The following is a 21,561-nucleotide window of genomic DNA, read 5'->3' on the forward strand; positions in this document are numbered from 1 at the left end:
AATATGTCACTATTAAAAGCAACAGTAGCCAGCTACATAAGCTCATGTCGAGGAACCTCAAACTAAGGTTCAAGTTCCAGTTCATGAAGCTGAAGATCAACTCGATCAATCAATATCATGCAACAAGTTCCACGACTGCTCTAGTAGTAGAGGAATTGCCAGATTCATTTATCGAGTTCCTGTGTGCACTACAACATTCATTCAATCAATTTATCAATGACATCGACAAAGGAACTCAGAGAAGGTTGGTTCTTGAAAGGAACAACCAGTCAGAAAGGTATTGATTTTTAGGAGACTCTTTCTCCAGTAGCTTGTTTATAAGGTAATTATATATAATCCTATGTTGTTGCACATATGGGACGTAGGTTGTTCCAAACAGAAGATGACTTCTTTTTTTCTTATAAAGAACAATGTCAAGTCCCTTCTTGAAAACTGATTTTAAAATTAACATATTTTGTTTTCAAGAGAAACTGATTTATTAGTGATATATATACATAAATGTTGAACATAACGAATTGTTTTATAAGGTTTCATTATCATAAGTGTTTATATGAACATGATGAAAGAACACAACAACCACTCTCTTAATTTCTATAAAAATTAAATAGAGAGTGATATTTGAAATGATCAAATGACAAAAGCATGTCAAGGAACTTCTGAAGAATGATTGACAATATTCGATTACACATGAATGTTTCCATAAGATGTGAGGGCATCAAGATGGTGGAACTAGCACTCTAGGAACTCGAACATAAAGTCATCAAAATCAGTCCAGCACTTCAAAGAAATCATATACATGGTGAAAATTTATATAAGGTAAATTTTTCTTATTCATATCATAGCATGTTTTAATGCGTTATATTGTTAACTTATTAATACAAGTGTACAAGTTTTGCAATGCATTATGTGAATATGCTTTCTTTATGATTTCATCTACTCATGGACTGTTTGGAGGATCAAGACTTAGTGAAGCATGACATGAGCATAACATAGTCTTTAACAAGAGTTTTGTTGATTTGGAACGCATACACATATTTAAATAAGGCACTTATGTATGCTTAAAGTAAATGTGTCACACTTGTATTTTGTGCTGTAAAAGGAAAACGCATTATAGCTTATTTTTCCAAAGAATTATTCTTCATGCATCATGAATTTTCTTTAAAAATCCTTCATATGAATGCATGTTATAATTTGGTTGTTGTACGTATTTATCACTGATTATATATTCTTTGGTACAACTAACAAATCTTTGTGTAAGTACTTTACTAAACTCATAAAGTAACATGAGCGTAAGAATGCAGAGACGCATCACACTCCCACAGGAACACGAGCAAGACTAGATGAAGGTTCCTAAGGGATGATTGTGAGCCATACACAAAGCTTCAGAGGTATGATTGTTAAATTGTCCAATATTTAACCGCTAATAGACCAAATATTGCCATATCCATAGGTCTAAGCGAGAGGTTCCAATCAAATCTCCGAAAGTCGCATTTTACCATCCTATAACTCTTGATCAGAAGCACGAGAAAATGTGACTGGAACTCAGTATATTCAAGCTGGATATATTTTCCTTGAAGTTCCCCAAATATGGCAAAACTGTAAGTATTTAGCTTTTGGTAAAATTAATCCCACGCAATTCTTGTGTGTGAACATAGATCAGAATTGTACATTGTGAAGGACTCTCCTAATTTCTCGTTTTTTGGTTCATAATTACTTGTGCTAACTGATGAAAAGGTAAAAAGAAGAGTCATAAGCCATGTTGTTTTGTGTGTTCCTATTACTAGTACGACAAGCAATTTTTTATATTTTTTCTTTTGATTCAATCTTCGTTTATTCTTTTTCCTTTACAATTTTTCGTATTTGCTTAATGAAAGGACTCCTTGCCGATCTCAATTTTCCTCAAGGATGTTCCATCTTCTGTTAAGTTACACCCAATAAAATAAAATTTTATCTTTTAAATGTTTCAATCTATCATAAACACCTAAAACACTTAAAATCTCTTTCACCTATATCCTAAAAGACTTATGCACCAATTAAGTTTTGTTCCTCACAAAAATGTTTCCCAATATTCTCTTACCATATCAACCTATTAGAAACCACAAAAGCCAAATCAATACCACACGTTGATTTATTTGTTCTCTTCAAAAACATTCTCAAAAATTCATCACTATACAAAACCCTCTACAAAATATTCCTCCTTTGTCACTAAATCGATGCAGCAACAACTGAGGGGGAACTAATGAGGAAGGTGATTAATAGAGCGTTAATGTACATTTTGAAAAAAAAAGGGAGATGAAAAAAAAAAGGAGACAAAAGAAATCGAAAAAAAAGGGTAATAAAAGGAGAGATATGTGAAAATAGAAAGAGAAGGGATCATAAGTTCCTACAAGCATTTCAAGTTTCCAAGTTGAAATGCAAATGAAGCTGTCTATACCTTAAAGAATTATCTCAAAAATTATGTAGTTCCTTCAAGATTCACATGGGAACTTACACCATAAATGTAAGTTCCTACAAAAATTGAATCAAGGAACTATCAAAAAGTTTCAAAGAATTTATACGTACTGCTAAAGAAGAATAGAAGAAAGAAAGGAACAACGGTGTATTTTATGGCGAGGATCTTCAGTTGAAAATCCGTAAAGAAGGAGACATGCAGAGAAACAAGTGACAAAGGAATACATTCATTAAAATCATGAGCCATGCCTAACCTTTACCTCATAAATTGCCTATCCCTGCAAAATACAAATTGATGGTGTTTATGTATTTTGAAATAATTTTTCATTATTTTTATTTTGCTTTTCTGTTTTTTTTTTGGGTGAACTTATTTCTTTCTTTTCTGCTTGTTGCTAAGGAACATTGGCTTATGATAATTTCTTTTCACTTTGAATTCTATTCGCTTGAGTATGATTGTCTAAACAGTACAACATTGAGGGAGATATTTTGCTTTGTCTCTGATTCTGACTAACCATTCTCGTTAGTATGGTGCTGTGATGGGATTAAATTAATACAATTAGCTAAACCTTTTTGATGATGCCAAAAGGGGGAAAAGAAAGGCAAACATTGAAGGCAAAATATTTTGAGTTCCTAGTCTCAAATATCTGCTTTTCTCAAGTATGTTACAACTATGTATATTCTTTTAACTCTTGTAAATATTTTGTTTTAAGATTTCTATGCATGTTGGATTTATTTTCTCTATTAAGTTTGCTTGGTTTGTCATCACCAAAAAGGGGGAATTTGTTGACCCACAGGGTTTTGATGATGACAGGCAAACTTAACTAATAAATGTTTAAGTTTCTATGCTAAGAAAACCAGGAGTTCCAGAGCAGGAACAAGAGAAGGCCAAAGCATGTAGACTTGGACAATCAGAGAAACTGATCAAGCAGGCATAAATAAGTTCCTGATGGGAACATGGTTCGAGAAGTTCCAGAGGTGGAACAACCAACATGCGGAGCAGCATGGAACATGAAGACAGGAAATAAGAGTTTATTTTCTAGGATTCATGTAAGTATGTAGTAGCGTGAAAGGTAATGGAACAAGGTGTCAAAAGGAACTCGTGGAACTTAGAGTCAAAAGCATCTAAGAGTCAGTGAATATGTTGCATATTATTATCGTAATCTGTAGGGATTTATTTAGAGTTTTGTTTCTTAATAAATCTCTACTTGGTTAAGAGTTTTAGATAATATGCACTAGTTATTTTAGGATAAGATTTAGTTTTAAATAAAAGATAAGTTTTAAATTAAATCAACTTTAATTAGGATTCTGATTTTAATTTCATCTTTTATTTATTTTTATCTTACCTGCTTTTGGAAAATAAAGAGTCAAAATTTAAAATACGTATAATGAGTTTGTGAGTGTTGGAACTTGTAATGCAAGTTCCTGCACGAACGAAATCTCATGTATTTATTTCACGTTTATGAAAAGGTTTTCAGTAAAATATTTTTGCATAAGAAAATAAATAAAAAGTGAGTTTTGGAAAAATATCTCCTGGATTATGTTTTGATAAAACGTTGCTTTTTCTCCAAGTATTTATTTTCTTTTTATTTCCTATTTTTACTCTAACTGTTTTACTGTAAACGTGGTATAAGTTGTGCCCAAGACTTTGACTGCTTTCTCCCCAAGTTTCTCCCCAACTAACTGATCATGGGTAAGTGCCTAGAAGTTAGGAAACTTACTGTTAGTGGAGGAATTAGTGGGATTATGGTTAAGTCTTGTACACGCTATAAATAGAGGCTTATATCTTCATTCCAAAGAGTCTGACTTGTGTCATTCCATAAGGGTTGGCTGTGGAATAATGTTATAGAAGAATATGTTTTTCATTCCACATTTTTGAGTCAGTTCCTACGAGTTCCAAGTTCCTACGAGTGACATGTTCCCCATTGGTTTTTCACGTGCTACATTCTAGAGGGATACTAATCAATTATCAATCATCAATATTTTGAGAGTTGGTCAAGGGTTGAGTGAACTCTTGTAATGGGGAATTGGTCAAGGGTTTGAGTGAATTCTTGTATCAAGTTTTGGGCTGGAACTTGAGTGAGTTCCTGATGTGTATGGGGCAGGAACGTGAGTGAGTTCCTGATATGTATTTGGGTAGGCTTTGAGTGAAGTCTATGAGAGAGAAGCAGAGAGGCTTTGAGTGAAGTCTAAGAGTCAAGAGAGACTTTAGGGAAGTCAGTGAGAGCGTAGTTGTTTGAGGGAACAACTATTGGGAACTTGAGTTCGTAGAGGAACTCAAGTAATGGCCAAGTTTCTTATAGGATTGTAACTGAGTTGTTGCCCTATAGTGAAAAGAGTTTGAGTTGAAATCCCTAGTGGGTCGAGGTTTTCTTTCCAGTTGGGCCCTGGAAAGTTTCCTCGTAAAATCTCTCTTGCATTGTTTCTATACTTGCTTATGTTCTTTATAATTCCGCAAAAATTGGCTAGCAAGTTCCATATTACAATTCACCCCCCCTCTTGTAGTGTTCCATCCAAATAACAGCTTATTTATTATAATTTAATAGAAAAATAGGTATAGTGGGATATAGTATTTTTATTGAACACAAATTCTTATTTACAAAGGGTGTACAATAAATATTGTACACCAAAGTAAAAGTTAACTCATAATGTTTAAAAGTTAAGCTTATATATGTAAAAGTTATCTACTTTTTAGTGATAAATTTTTTCATTTCAGTAGAACATATTTTTCAAAGCCACCAATAATTTATAAAATTAATCATTTAACCATTTCTATGAACTTTTTTTTACTAATATAAAAGTTAATCAAAACTAGGTTAAAGTTACAAAAAAATGTGTAAAAGTTATCTTGGTGTACAATAAATTTATTGTACACCTTGTGCGCGCAAGACCTTTTGTTTATTGAATGCCAGAGGGTGTGGGGGACATAATTTTAAGTAGTGGAAAGAGAGAAATAATAAAAAATTAGTGAGCAGGGCCGGCTAAAGGGAGGTCCAGGCGGACCTACAACACCGAGCCACAAAATTTGGGGCCCCAAAAAGAAATTATGTTGGTCAAACCCCAAGAACAAATATTTTATATTTAACGGCTGCTTTATTATGCATTATGTAATCTATATCTCAGTTGGTAAGGACTCATAATTGTAGTAGCTAAGATCAGGGTTCGATTCTTCGCATGCCCCCTTTTTTCATGTCCATCAAACCTTTACAATAATTTTCTCAAACCATCATACATAAAACGTTAAACCATATTATTAATTTGAGTCTATATTTTGTATGAATAAAATAATATTAATATAATAATTATGTATTTTACATTAAATAATTACCCGTACAAATTTATAGGGGCCCAATAAGGGCCCGCTAAAGGGAGGTTCAAGCGGACCTTCAGCACCGGGCCACAAAATTTGGGGCCCAAAAAGAAATTATGTTGGTTAAACCCCCAAAACAAATTTTATAAAAATAACAGCAGCTTTGTTATGTATATGTAATCTTTGTTCCAGTTGGTAAGTACTCATAAGTGTAGTAGCCAAGACTAGGGTTTGAATCCTCGCTTGCACCCTTTTTTATTTGCTTTTTTCATGTCCATCAACCATTTTCATCAATTTCTGAAACCATCACACATAAAACGTTAAACCATATTATTAATCTATATAATATACTAAAAGAGAGGAAATCAATGTGGTGATGACAAATGTCACTCATTGATTCGCCTCTCTTTTAATATAAAATGAATTAATAGATAATGTTTATGTCATATTTAACTTAATGAATTTTATGGTAACCATTGCTAATATGGAAAAATCAATAAAGAATTAAAGAGCCATCAATATTTTTACTAACTTATATAGAAAATTTTCTATATATATGTATAAGGAATATCATGTAAATCTATATTTTATATCTATCTCTTTTCTATTGTTGGAAAGGATCATTCTCTGAAAAAATAATCTATTACTTCGTAGCCTATGTTCATGATTATTAGTTCTTTGGCATTCATTTTGCTTAATCATATATATACTACATTTTATTATTATTTTTAATTTTTCTTACTGCTGTGTATTTAATCTCATCGCAATAAGTTTCATATGCGAAGATCGATGATATTTATTACGAAGTATTATTCGTTTACACCTAAGTATAGTACGAACTTCTACGTGTTATTCAAAATTCCTATTCAAAAATTTAAAGTTAAATTTAATAACATACCAGTATAATTTATTATCCAAGTAAGAGAGAATAATTTGTTCAAGTATTACTTAGTTGTGTTGATGTTGGACATCTGTCCCCAACTTGTGTTAAATATTATACTTTATTCAAAATTATGATCTTCGACATCGCTAATGATTCATCAACCTTAATCTCTTATACTTCCTCCGTTCCGGAAATATCGCACCATTGTTGACTTTTACTCTTTTAACCATTACTTTGACTCTTAATATCTCAAATCGTGTTTAAGTAAAAATTATAAAAAATTAATATTTAGAAAATATATATCGATACGAATCTAACATGACCTAACATTAATAAAATTTCATTACGTACAAATCACAAAAAATGGCCAAAGTCGTAGTGTGAATAGTGTAAAAAACAAATGGTGCGATATTTACGGAACGGAGGAAGTATATGTTTTGACTTCGGTTTATATGAATTCTTACTCATAACATACTAATAATGAGTGGTATTGGAATGGAGCATGAGATTGTTTTGACCAAAATGCTAATAGTTGATAGAAAATGGCTAATTGATGGAAAATGCATTATTTCTGAATTCCTATATAAAAAATGCTAACAGTTGATCGATAATGGCTAATTGTTGAAATATATTGTGTACACATCAAGATCATTGACTAAAAACATTATACTAAGAATCTCTTCAATATCACAATATTTACAATATGACGATAACCTGTTTAACATAAAAACAAAAATATTTTAACAAGGTTGTCTAAAATATTTTATTTAAAATATTTTAACACCAATTAGCATGAATTAAAATATTTAACTTAAATTTACTATGACTAATTGTATGTATTGTCAATTTTTATTTAAAAATGTGTCTTATATTGACTGCGGATATGTATAACGAATATTTACCTTTGCTTTAATATTCGAAGTAAAGGTTGTGTAAAATATGATTTATTGAAAAAAAAAATTGTTTAATAAATTTGTATTTTTTCTTTTTCGAATTTAAAATTTCTACTTATCCTTTTATTTAATACTTCCTTAATGTTTTAAATGATTTTTTAAAGAGTTTTATAGTTTTATTTTATATTATTAGTTTCTTTGTCTTTATCATTTGATGGGTAATATATTTGCCTTTATTTTACATTGTAATCTAATTATAAATCTTCACGCGCATTTTTTGATAACGAAAATCGATGTGCAGCTATGTCGCTCTCTGATTTGCCTCTCTTGTACTTGATTCTATAAAAATTTCACTATCTCCCAACGTACCTATTTTTCAATTAAATTATAATATATAAGCTTACAATAACTTCACGTAAAACTCCGTGAAAAGACTATTGCAACGATTAAATTTGGACGGAGAGAGTACATATTATAATGTTTTGTTTATTTACTCAATTATTCTAATAAGACACTGGAATTGTAGAAGACTCTACAGAAGAATTTAATTCAAAAATCTCGACCAAAACAAAAAAAATGTTAGTCCAGGGGTGGGTTTGAGGCGAGTGTGGATACACGGGTCGGTGATAGACCGGGGATGAGTTTTATTTTTCACCCGTTAATATATAAGGAGATTGGGAGGGTTGAGTATCTTTCCTATCGTGATTCGTGAGTGACGGGGATATGGATGAGAATTTTAGACGAGTAAGAGTATGGAGACCCCGACCATCCCCAAAGTCATGACTAGCTGAATAAAGGAAATAAGTTTGACATAAGTGATGAATGGGGAGGAAAACAATTTTGTCTATGTACCCTTATTTGTTTTTTTTAATCGATAAGACACTAAATGAGGCTATAACAAATTTATCCATCATTAGTTTTAATTAGGAGATTATCTATAAGCTATATGTGTCCAAAGTATATTCTAATCAGACACCCAAATTGTCAAATACGCTAGGATAGAGTTTTAAAATTCAAAACTCTCTTACCCGAAATTAATGTCGGGCCCAACCATCTCGGGCTACGTTTGACACATGTGATGAATGGGTCGCAAAATAATTTTGTCTATGTGCCCTTATTTGTTTTCTTATTTTAATAAATAAGACACCGAATGAGGCTATAACAAATTTATCCATCATTAATTTTAATTAGGAAAATATCTATAAGCTATAATTAATGTGTCTGAAGTATAATGTAATTAGACAACCAAATTGTCAAATACTTTTAGAGTTTTAAAATTCAAAAATCTCTTATCAAAAAAATAATGTATGGTCCAGCCCTGTAGGGCTTGGTTTTAGGCGGGTGTGGATACACGTACATGTAATGAAGCGGGGTTAATTTTATTTTCCGCTCGTGAGGCGGGGATTAGGACGGGGATGAGTATCATACCTATCGTGGAGACGGGCATGGGGATGAGAATTTTAGGCAGGTACAAGTGTTGAGGGACCAACCTACCCCATTTCGAAGTTATCTCTAGCTGAATACGGTATATGGTGGGAGTGAGTGTTAAATGATCGGGCAATGATATAGATGGTAGGGGAGTATTAACTGGATATGACTATCGATGTAAAGAGCGGATGGGAATAAATTTATGTTTGACATGGGTTATGAAAGGGGAAGAACATAAATGTATCTATATACTCTTATTTAACTTTTTTTGAATTTGTTAAATAAATAAGACAAGGAACGGGGAAGTAGCAGATCTATCCATAAGCTCTATTTTAATGACAATTTTATTTAATAAGAAGATTATCTATAAGCTCTATTTTGATGACAATTTTCTATAGCTATAGTTTAGTAAAAGTTTAGATATGCAAATTTAATATTCATATCATAAATCGTGCATCGCACGAGTACTATACTAGTTTGACACTATATTTTGTATAAATAAAATAATATTAATATAATAATTATACGTTTACATTAAATAATTGCCTGTAAAAATTTGTAGGGCCTAATATTTGTATTTAGCAAAGGGCCTCCAAATTGTGAGAGACGACCCTGAGTCTAATATCTGTATTTTAGCACATAATCTCTAAATTACTGGAGACGGCCCTGTTAGTGAGACCCCATAAAAAAATGTGATGATTAAATTAGAACAGATATAAATAAAAAGTTTGATAATTAAAATGAGGCAAATGAAGTAATTTGACACGGACGAGAATGGAGGGAGTAACAAAATAACGTTAGCACCAAAAAAAGTATGGTCCCACCGTAGCACTGTTTATGTTCCGTAAACTAGTTCCCTCTTTCGTCTAAACTAACCTTATATGCTCCCACCTTCACAACTCGACACCAACGCCCTTATCAGTTATCACTCCCTCCTTCCTCACTAGTCACTAGTCACAGTCACTAGTCACTAGTCACTACACTACATTTTAAGTATTGAACTTACACCTCTCCCTCTCTCTTTCTATCTTCCATTGCTTCTCATTCTCAAGTCTCAAGTCTCAAGTCTCAAGTCTCAACAACAACAGTCGATCATGCCCTCCCTCCTCGAGTACGTGTTTTCCATTCTCAAACACTTGTTTAATTTATTTATAATATTTTGTATAGACAGATTTGAATTCAGGTTGTATTGGATTTTATATTAAAGAAAAACTTAACAATATAATGCAGGCTTTTGAAGAATGTTGGGAAGAATCAGGTAGCTTCAACCCCAGATGGCGTAACAACGAGTGGAGAGGGAAACAACAATACTACGACTAGTACTAGCAATGAGGATGATGGTTATAATAGTGGAAGTAGGAGTTACCCACCTATTGAGTGCTATGCATGTACTCAAGTCGGTGTTCCAGTATTCCATTCTACTAGTTGTGATCGAGCTGGCCAACCTGAATGGGAGGCTTCTGCAGGATCCTCCCTTTATCCAATTCGAACCCCAAATGATTTTCGATCTCGCTCTAAACTACAGGCCAAAGGAAAGCATCTCCAACGACGTCCTACGGGCCCCTTTGGACCGATATTAGACCCCAGGAGCGATACGGTCCGGAGATGGAACCGAAACATTTTGTTAGCACGTGCCGTCGCACTAGCCGTTGATCCTGTCTTCTTCTATGCTTTATCTATCGGCCGAAGTGGCTCGTGTCTTTACATGGATGGGGTTGTAGCAGCTGTCGTCACCCTCATTCGTACGTGTGTTGATGCTGTTCATCTGTGGCATGTGTGGCTCCAGTTCCGCCTGGCGTACGTGTCCAGGGAATCGCTCGTTGTTGGCTGTGGGAAACTCGTGTGGGACTCACGTGCCATCATTTCGCATTATGTACGTTCATTGAAAGGCTTCTGGTTTGATCTCTATGTTATTCTTCCAATTCCACAGGTATCAATTGTGTTACTCAATTTTAATTCTACTTTTTTTTTTAAAAATAAAGATATTTGTGATATTTATGCCAATTTAATTTTTAAATTTTGTAACAACTATTTGGGATGGACGAAAAAGAAAAGTGTAACAACTAATCTGAGATGGAGGGAGTAACTTTTTAATTAGAAATTCAATGAAAAAGTAGGGAAATTAAAGCGTTGGTTAACTGAGGCTCATATGGATAAAAATCAGATAAAATCCGTTGAAAGATGGTGAGTATCAAACGTATTTTTCATAAAATTAAGGTAATAAATATTGAATTACATTTTATAATATGGTAATACAAAAAAAATGAAATAATACTTTTATATATGTATCATGTTATTCATGTACGAGGCATTGATGTGTAATGTAACGGCCTAGGTTCAGAACAGTAACGGAGTGAAATAGTGAAAGGGGTGTTGAATAAGGTTCCTAGTTTCCTACCTAATGGCTGATAGTGACTTCAGAAGTTCATAGTAACAGTCCAACAGACCTAACATGTAGTTGAGCTTGTCTTACTGTACAATTTGTGATGTTAGTATGTTACTGTTTGGGTAAAACTGGTTTTAGCAAATAATGTACTTATGTACATCCCACGTTATGTTGCGATTAAAGCGAAAATTAGAACAAACTTATCTGATTCGATGAACTGAACGAAGAACAATTGTTGCGTCGTGGACACCCACTGTCCTAAAAGACGATTCCGCGCTACCTCCCGGTGCAATTTTGTGTGAGAGTAAAACGGTCAAAAACATTGATCATAGTAACGGACGTAATTAATGGCATTTAATAAGTACCAAGTACCAAGGCCCGGCGCGCGCGCGCGTGTGATGTGTCCACCCATACCATTCTCACACTTTCTTAAACAAGAGTTACACTCATTCCCCAATTAATAAACAAGAGGAATATGAAGAGTTTTTCCAATGTGGGACTCTTGAATTTTCACTCACCCTTTTTTCCTTTGTGTTTCCCAATGAGAATTTCCAACACGTTATACACGGAGTAATACCAGTTCATTTCAGTAAGAAAATATAATTTTGTTTCGTTAGAATGGAAAGATGAACATTTCCAATTTTTAATGTGTTTTGTAATATAAATGGGTATGGGCAACCCAATTGACAATATTGGGAGTAGCTACTCAAGTTTATAAGTTGGTATTTTCTTTTCTCTTTGTCCAATGTGACATGTGAGACACCTGACATGTGGTTAATAATGGGTTTCAACAGTACCTGTTGGTAAGCACTCCAAAACTCGTGTTTTTTTCGATAAACTTGTTTAAGCAATTCAAGTCCTCAAGTTTTTAGCAAAACTCCCTGTATTTTATTAAGCAGGTATGATTATCATCTTCATCATTAGAATGAAAAAAAAAAAAGTACAATTTCCAAAAAGTCTTTCATGTGTTTTGGACTTTTGGTGTCTGAAATTTGTAAATATGGTTTTAGCAACTAAAGTCCTAGCTAAATGCGTTGCTTTCATTAAGCTGATATGAGAGTCTTTCAATAGAATGGAAAAATATACATTCACCTCAATAATTTTCTTAATTTCAAATATTTTCGAGGATTCTGAAACACGGTAAATTTTGGTATGAACTAAAGCTTTCCTCACTTCAATTGTGTGTTTTTATAAAAGAAAAATTGTGTTATTTCAGGTATTTATATTTTAATATCTATCAAAATTCAAAAATTATGTGGAATTGTGGCACATATTGTCAGAGTTATGATGTAACCAGGTTGTTATCAAGCTGTGAAGTTAAGCTATCAAGTCAATATCATTCATTAATATTATCCTCTGTAGTTTAATACATATTGCCATTTTGCTTGCTATTATGTGGGTTAAGGGAAAACAGAAATTTGCAAATTTGGGAGTTTCTGCTGAGATCATGAACTAGAATCTGTTTCCAGCATACATATTGCCTGTTATCATCTCTGCTAATCCACTGACTGTCAAGATACAATCATACAATACCTCATATTGTATAGTTTGATAGACACTTTCAAATAACCTAAATTAGGTTATTCCGTTTCAATTAATCTGTAGCTCCTGGAAATTAATGTAAACATGCAGCTTATTATTTGGTTATAACGTCCAAGTCATGAAAGAAAGTTGCCAACTTATGCAACTTTTCCGTCAGCTTGATGTGTACGTATATGTGTATATGTTATCAAGTGTGTGAGAAAAGTGAAATTAACTCTGCAACTGCTAGTCTGTTTGCATATTTAGCGAAATTAAGGGGAAAAAGGAGTTAAATTGGTTACTTGAGCCTAAATGCTGAGTCAAGCCTGTCTCCGTCTTTGAGGGAATTGTTCTGTGGTTTTGGTTTAGGAAGGTAACTCATCACAAAATGTATGTGTATGCAATGAAGAAAGGGCATACCCCAAAAAGTACTTTTATACAATTTGCAAATGAGGTTTTCATGAGACATGATGTTGATAGTGTTATCAATAGTGAGTAATAGTACCCCAAATTCCAAGCACACTGGTGCAGTTGAATGAGTATTCAGTTGATACTGTCTGAATACAGTCGTGTGCATGCTAGAGTTCTAGGAAACATTCAACCAGATTGTTAAGATTAATCTTTGTTCGTGCTTGCAGCTCGTATTCTGGTCTGTTGTTCCAATGCTACTCAGACAAGATCGAATAAAGATTTTGATGACGTTACTCCTGCTTATTTTTCTGTTCCAATTCCTGCCCAAAGTTCATCACAGCTTATACTTAATGAGGAAAATGCAAAAGGTCACTGGATATATCTTTGGTACCATATGGTGGGGGTTTGGACTTAATCTCATTGCTTATTTCATTGCTTCTCATGTAAGCCTTCTTCTACACCTTTCCCTTATTAGTGTTATTACTCTCTCCATCCCATTATAGATATCAAATAGTCGAGGATAGTTCTCATGTTTATCAAAAAGCCTTAAAAATGACAATACGTATCAAATATAGTCTATTATTAGGGATGAAAGGAGTGACTTTTATTCTAAACCCAGAATATTGGAATATGTATGCTGATTAATTGGTGAATTGATGTGGCATGCAGGTTATTGGAGGATGTTGGTATGTTCTTGCAATTCAGCGCGTTGCAGCTTGCCTCTCACAACAGTGTAATAGAAATGGGAACTGTAATAGGTCTTTGTCTTGTTCAAAGGGGATTTGCTACCAGTTTTTTGAGCAACCAAATACAATAGAAAGATGTAATGCCAACTCCACAGTGAGCCGAATGTCGTTTTGCTTGGATGATAATGGACCTTTCAGTTATGGAATTTACAGTTCAGCTGTTCCTGTCATCTCCAGCAATGCCATCATTATTAAGATCCTTTATCCCATATCATGGGGTTTATTCCAGCTGAGGTATGTAACAATTCGCAAACTCATAAATATTGCCAACTCTCAGTCCCAACGTACGATAATCATCATGCCATAAATCTGACTAGTATTTGCAATAATGATCTCTAAAGCAAGCATCAGGGAGAATTCTCAGGCAGAGATGTCAAATATTTACCGTGTTGATGATTCTGTGTTGTGTTGTTTCAGTACTTTTGGCAATAATTTGACTCCAACAAGCCAATGGGCAGAAGTGCTTTTCTGCATGTGTCTTGTGCTTGGTGGTTTAATGCTTTTCACCTTGTTGATTGGAAACATTCAGGTAGCCTATCGATGATTTTTCAGCTATATATAAATTGATGTTTTTGGCCGTCAATAATTTGACTGGGTGTGTTTTCTAAAAGGTATTTCTCCATACTGTCATGGCAAAGAAGAGAAAAATGCAATTGAGGTGTCGAGACATGGAATGGTGGATGAGGCGCAGGCAATTACCATCCGCTCTGAGGCGTAGAGTGAGTCACTTTGAACGTCAGAGTTGGTTGACTACAGGTGGAGTTGATGAGATGGAGTTAATTAAAGACTTGCCTGAGGGGCTTCGGCGTGACATCAAACGTTATCTTTGCCTTGATCTCATAAAGAAGGTGACATGCTCATTCTATAATATGACAATCAAAGTTTCAGTAACTAATAATAAATCTTATATCCATGTCTTTCAGAATTCAGATGATGATTTGATTTGATTTGATTATTAGCGTAAAATGATCTGCAGGTTCCACTATTTCACTGCTTGGATGATCTTATCCTGGACAACATATGTGACAGAGTCAAACCACTAATTTACTGCAAAGATGAAAAGGTATATGGCTAGATTAATTATTTAAGTCGTACGTACATTCAATCAAATGAGTTTGAGATAAAAGTTTAGTAATTGTATATGTGTGATGGTATTTGACGTAGATCATGAGAGAAGGAGATCCAGTACAGAGGATGGTGTTTGTAGTTCGTGGGCGAATAAAAAGCAACCAAAACCTAAGCAAAGGACAAGTAGCACAAGACATTCTACAGCCAGGAGCTTTCCTTGGTGATGAACTATTATCTTGGAGTCTTCGAAGACCATTCTTACATCGACTTCCAGCCTCATCAGCAACTTTTGTTTGTCTTGAATCAACTGAAGCTTTTGGGTTAGATGCTTATGACCTACGTTACATCACTGAGCATTTTCGTTACAAGTTTGCCAACGACAGCCTTAGGCGGACCTTGAGGTACCATTCTTCCAACTGGAGGACTTGGGCGGCCGTTAATATACAGTTTGCTTGGCGCCGTTATACTAACAGAACTAGAGGCTCACTTACTCATTTAGCTTCCCATAATGGAGATGACAAACGTCTCCTTAAGTTTGCTGCTATGTTTATGTCTATCAGACCACATGATCATCTCGACTAAAACAAATTTGGGTTTCATATTGTTTCCTTTCCTTTTTTTTTTTTTTCATTTGTTGTTAAGAGTACATGTTTGAAACTTTAGAATCACCCATTGTTTGTTATCAATAAAGTAAAATTGTTCACTTTCTCAAGCTTTCTACTGAAATGTTAATTGATATTGACACCCAAGGACTAAGTGCAAGATCATTAGTCACTCTGGATAAGAAAGTAATTTAAGCAAAGTGGTTGATTTATTCTTCTCTAGGATGAAATAGTTGCCAGAATTAGATTTAACATTTCAACATGGACTCTTCTTCCTATAGGCATTCAGCATTCTAGCTCTCTAATTCAAGTGTTCCGATCTGAAACTGTTAATATTAATGTATACTTTACTTTTAATATTCTCTACTTGTTTCTCTTTAACAGATATTCATCTCCTAATGAAGCTTTTAAGAGGTGAGCTTCTGTGGCAATTGTTGCTGTTTTTTCTTCGCAATACTTGCGTCATTAAAAGCTTTTGATAGAGAATAGAATTCTCTTAGGATATAAATTGTACAATTCTAGTCACATTAGATTTCCTATTATAATTAGGACTATTGTAACACTATAAATATGATCAATGGAATAAACTTCAATTCAAGAAGTTTCTCACAATCTAACATGGTATCACAGCTTACGTTTTAGATCAGTCTTTCACAAAATTATTAGTCTTAATATTTTTTTTAGATCCGGGAACAGTATGACTACACAATATTAGTTTCCAGACTCATAAACTAAAAAGTATTCCTTGTTAATTTGGTTTATTTTATCATAGGAATAGGGGTATAATCCTAGAATCTGGAGACCGATGATGAAATCAAGAACGACAATAATATCATCCCACCCTCTGATTGTCTATCATTCGGCCTTCTCTGTCAACAATATCAAGAATGTCATCCCTTTAATTCTTGATCGGGAAAAAGTTCAATACTCGAATTGGGTTGAATTGTTTGAGTGTCATGTTCATGCTTTTAACGTCATAGATCACATAGATCCAAAAGCTCCTCGTCCGCAGGACATCTCCGAACCTATGTGAAAGCAACTCGATTCAGTTGTGAAAATTTGGATTTATGGGACAATTTCTACAGATCTTCTCCAGATGATTCTCTGCAGAGGAGCATCGGCTCAACAGATCTGGGATAAACTCAAGGATATTTTCCGAAATAATAAAAATACAAGGGTCGTTTATTTGGAAAATCAGTTTAATTCTCTTCACTTAAATAATTTTCCGGACATTGATTCTTATTGTTTGAAATAAAAACATTAAGTGATCAATTAGCTAACATTGATCAACCTGTGTCAGAAACAAAATTGGTTTTACGTCTTGTTGAAGGATTGGTCGAAACGGATTATGATACGGTTGCTACAATGATCCAACAAACCGACCCTCTTCCAATATTTGAAGAGGCCCGCTCACGATTGCAACTCGAAGAGGATCGTCGTTCGAATGATCAAGGTGCAAATCATACCTCCTTTATGGCCCACGGTACGAACCAACCACCATCACCACAACCGCAATTGCATCAACCACCACAGTACCATGGTAGAGGTGGTGGCAGGGGAAATGGCGGCAGAGGTTGTGGCCAGTATCAAGTGGCATTGTGTTATAGGAACTCACCTTGCCGTTCCCCTTAGTGAGAAGAGTAGCCGATGGTGGTGGAATTGTTGATGGAGATGGAGGTTGACTCGGAGCACTCTCAAGCTTCTCAAACTTTGAGCTAAGCTTCTCAATTATATTTGCTTGCTCTATAGCGAAGGTTGAACCCTTGCCATCTTCATACTTCCCCTTGCTATCATAGTTCCTAGTCCCAACATGCCATGCTTAGTAGTTTTGCACGACATCTTCGATGATCTTCTCTATTTGGTCCTCCGTCTTATTCATAATTGGACCACCCGCCCCCGCATCAAGACTTGTTTTGGAGGTTGGGTTTAGTCCCAAGTAGAAAGTTTGTAAGAGTATCCATTTAGGGATTTCGTGGTGAGGGCACTCCCTTTGGTATTCCTAAGCCTCAAATAGGGATTCATCACGCTTTTGCTCAAAGGATTGAATCTTATGCCTATACTCCGCCGTCTTCAATTCCCACGAGAGTAGAACTTACTAAGGAATGCACTTGTCACTTCGTTCCAAGTCCTTAGTGAGTTTGGCTTGACCTCCTTGTCAAGTCAATCACTTGCTCTCCCCAAGAGAGAAAATCGGAAGAGCTTCAACCTCACATAATTCGAAGTCACCCCGTTGTGTTTAATAGTATCGCAATAATGTTCAAACTGTTTCAAGTGTTCATGCGGCGATTCACTACTTTTTCCACAAAACGGGTGACTTTGAACCAAGGTAATCAACGGGGGCCTTATCTCAAAGTTGTTGGCATTAGTAGTCGGGGCTTGTATGCCACAAGTTGCCTCAAAAGCGCCCGGTATGCCTAGATTCTTAACCGGAAGAGCCATTCTATCAATGGTTGGACTTAATGGGTCTTGATCCGGAACTTCACTCAAAGGATCAAACCGATTGTTGCTCGATGAACGGGTTCGGATACGTCTCAAGCTCCGCAAAGTCCTCTCTAACTCTAGGTCGAGAGGGTAGAGAAGCCTATGACGAGTTCTTCCCCTATCTTGCATACAAACTCAAAACCAACCGTGAGCAATGCAAAAGAAAACTAAAGCAATAACGAAATATTTTTTGTATTTTTGATGAAACTAGACTCGATTGAAACTAAACTCAAGAACAACAACCGTTCCCCGGCAACGGCGCCATTTTGATGAGGCTTTTTCCGTGTCGTTGAAAACGGAGTCTACCTATCAAACAATATTTATAAATCCCTAAACCGGCACACTATATCAATTATAGTGGTAAGTTCGAGAATCGTCCCAAGAGAACGGGAAGTCAATGAGTTTAAGATCAAGCTAGCTTTGAAGACTAAGTTTAGGAATTTGACACAACTAAGGAAATCAAACGATTAAGCAATTAATATTAAGGGAGCTAGGGTATCGGGGTTAAATCGGGGTTTAACGGGGGAAATTCAAGACGCTATGCATTCATACGATACAAAGACATGCAAAACTAGGGAGTAACTAACCAATATAGTCCGGCACCCCTTTCGGTTAGCGGACCATGCCAAAACTAATCGCAAAACACGCTTTCGCGCCACTCTAAGACTAGCATGGGAGTTTAAACTACCTAGTTACTTCCAATCCAACAAAAACCCTCAATGTCTTGACAAATTAATGAAGGAAGTTCCAATTATAGAATTATGCCTAGCATTTGCAACTACCAAGCTTAATCAACATGGAATCCCCAAAGAATGCATATCAAAGTTTAATTGCATCAATAATCCAACACATTATCTCTACAACCCCCTATAAATCCCCAATTATTCCCCTAACCCTAACTAAAGAATTACTCACTAGCCATTATGCTATTGAATGAAAACATAGAGTTGAATTGAGTCATGAAATTGAGAATTAATAGGAAAACAAGTAATAGAAATTGAAAGGAAGAAGAGAATTAAGGAAAATCAATCAACAACATTCAATTAATCACCAAAATTAAGAATTCAAAGCAAACAAACTAAGAATCAATTAAAGAAGTAAAGAGAAGTAAGAGAAGTAGAGATTATTATGAAGCTTCACAAAATTTCTGGAATTAATCTTCAAATTGAATGAATTCTTGAGTTTCTCTCTCTACGATCAAGCTTGAAAACTAAGGATTGAATTCTAAAATCTCTCTAAAACTAATTATGAAACTAATTCTGAAAACTCACTTCCTAAAATGAATCATAAATTCTATTTATATGTTGCCCCAAAATAGATTTTAAAAACTCAAAAATGCTTAGCCCGCGTAGGCATGCGAACGCACAGAGGTGCGAACGCACCGGTGTGGCCGCACGAATATTTCGTGCGAACGGGTAGAGCGACAATTGCTTTTTTTGTACCGTGCGAACGCACGAATATTTCGCGCGATCGCACATACCTGAAATAGCCAAAATCTTCAAAAATACTCGTGTGGTCGCATGGCATATCTGAGTGCTCGCACAAGAATTTCGTGCGAGCGCACAAAAATCTCGTGCGATCGCACGCATAGGGGAAGAGTTCCTGTAAGTTTTTTGCGATTTCGTGCGATCACACGAATCTTCAGCTCGGTCGCACTGCACTGCTTGCTCCAACACATCTTCCTCTTCCCTGTGCGAGCACACGAAATTCCTGTGCGGTCGCACAGGGCTGCTTCGAGTTATTTCTACTTTGTTTTTCCACTTTTCTTCAATGTTTACCTACAAAAAACAAGGGTGGAATAAGGACATATAAATGCTATGAAAACTACCTAAAATCACCAAAAATCAAAATAAAGTAATACGAAAACCTAAGCTTAGAGCGACATAAATGCCGCTCATCATTAGCCAATCAAATAGCTAGGGTTTTAGGAACAAATTCCAAGACCCTAGCCTTATAAATAGTTTAGATCCCAAGGCAAAGAGCAATCAATTCAGTCTCACCTACCTTAATTATACTGCTATACCTTCTCTCTAGAAATTACTTTCTCTCTCTAGCCAATACTTGCTTAGGCATCAGAGGGAATATTCCTATGAGAATATTCTTGTTTTGCAGGTTGCAGGAAGATCGTGGCAGAGCATACTTGATACCTCCGTGGAAAGGGTGACACATCATCACCAACAAAGTTCACACAACAAAAATAGAATATCAAATAGTAAAGAGTCAAGTAAGAAGTATGCACAAAGTTAAATGCAACTCTATGCCTATGGGGGGTGGAGCACCAAAAGAAGAAAAATCAAAAGCCAAAGTAAGAAAATAAGAGGAATCAAAACCATAATCACAAGCTAAATAAAAACAAAATAAATACTCCTTTTATCTTGCTCCTTTAGAGGAGGAGAATCATTAGGACCAATAAAGGAAAAAGAATCCTCAAGCGGAAGGAGTTGGGAAAATAAGGAAGAGTGATGGGAAAGGAATGATAAATGTTGAGTTTCTTAGTTCAAAAAAGGATATGAGAGGAAAAAGTGTGAACAAAAGTTTTACAAACAACTTCACCCACATCACAAAGATTACAAAAACTCTCAACAAATGATCCTTCAAACGAAGAGGGGACTTCCTTATCATCAATTTCCTTAATAGCCCCAAGAAATTATTTTTAGTTGGCAAATTCACTTTCATTCTCAATTTGAATCGAATAAAACACTTCAAATAAAAAAGGAGCAAAAAGATTTTCATCACCATCATGGAGGCATTCACTCAAATAGGAACGAGTAGGAACAAACTCTCTAATGCTTAATTCTTTAATGGCATGCATCATAGGTGGCAATATAGCCTCAAACTATTCTCTTCTCTTCTCTTCTCCTTGTAACATCCTTAATAGATTCATGCATGAGGTTAATGATTCCCACAAAGCCTTTTACAACTCTTTGGGACATGTCCTCAATTGATTTCAAACTAGAATATACTCTATGTTCTTCTTGGAAATCAAGATATTTAATGAAAAGGAGCATATGCATAATGATTTGTGAGATTCATCTTTCAAAGAACTTAGGAACTTATCATGGAGATAGAGAAGATCATCAAGTTCACCCGATTCTCATTTCAAGGAATCATCAAGTTGAAATATTTTTCAAAATTGTGTTCTAAAAGGAAGAATAATGGAAAATGAAAAATGAAGTAGACTAGTGAACTAGAATAAAAAATCAAACAATGATGTCATTCTCCGGCAACATCGCCATTTTGGTAAGCGATTTTCCCGTGGTTGACGAACACTACTTATTCAAACAATGTTTATAATTTAAACACCTAAACTAACCAACTATAAGGACTATAGAGGCAAGTATAGTGATCGTCCCAAGATAATAGATTTTTGACTTTTGACACCCA

The 21,561-nt window shown here is 34.9% G+C and overlaps 1 protein-coding gene across 1 annotated transcript; it reads left to right on the plus strand.

Annotated features, from left to right (window-relative positions):
- Positions 1–9,860: 9,860 nt before the first annotated feature.
- On the plus strand, positions 9,861–15,806 carry LOC110796493 (cyclic nucleotide-gated ion channel 2). Its single transcript, XM_022001554.2, has 8 exons — positions 9,861–10,073; positions 10,193–10,892; positions 13,508–13,723; positions 13,950–14,260; positions 14,444–14,555; positions 14,638–14,874; positions 15,003–15,089; positions 15,191–15,806. The coding sequence occupies exons 1-8, from the start codon at positions 10,057–10,059 to the stop codon at positions 15,674–15,676; spliced, it is 2,166 nt and encodes a 721-aa protein (XP_021857246.1). The 5' UTR covers positions 9,861–10,056; the 3' UTR covers positions 15,677–15,806.
- The last annotated feature ends 5,755 nt before the right edge of the window (positions 15,807–21,561 follow it).

This window comes from Spinacia oleracea, chromosome 2, assembly GCF_020520425.1.
Source record: "Spinacia oleracea cultivar Varoflay chromosome 2, BTI_SOV_V1, whole genome shotgun sequence".
NCBI lineage: Eukaryota > Viridiplantae > Streptophyta > Magnoliopsida > Caryophyllales > Amaranthaceae > Spinacia > Spinacia oleracea.

Excerpts from the sequence above, each read along its gene's own strand:
- LOC110796493 (XM_022001554.2), top strand. Across the intron at positions 10,893-13,507 it reads TTATTCTTCCAATTCCACAG|CTCGTATTCTGGTCTGTTGT; the intron begins GTATCAATTGTG and ends TCGTGCTTGCAG. Across the intron at positions 14,875-15,002 it reads GCCTTGATCTCATAAAGAAG|GTTCCACTATTTCACTGCTT; the intron begins GTGACATGCTCA and ends AATGATCTGCAG.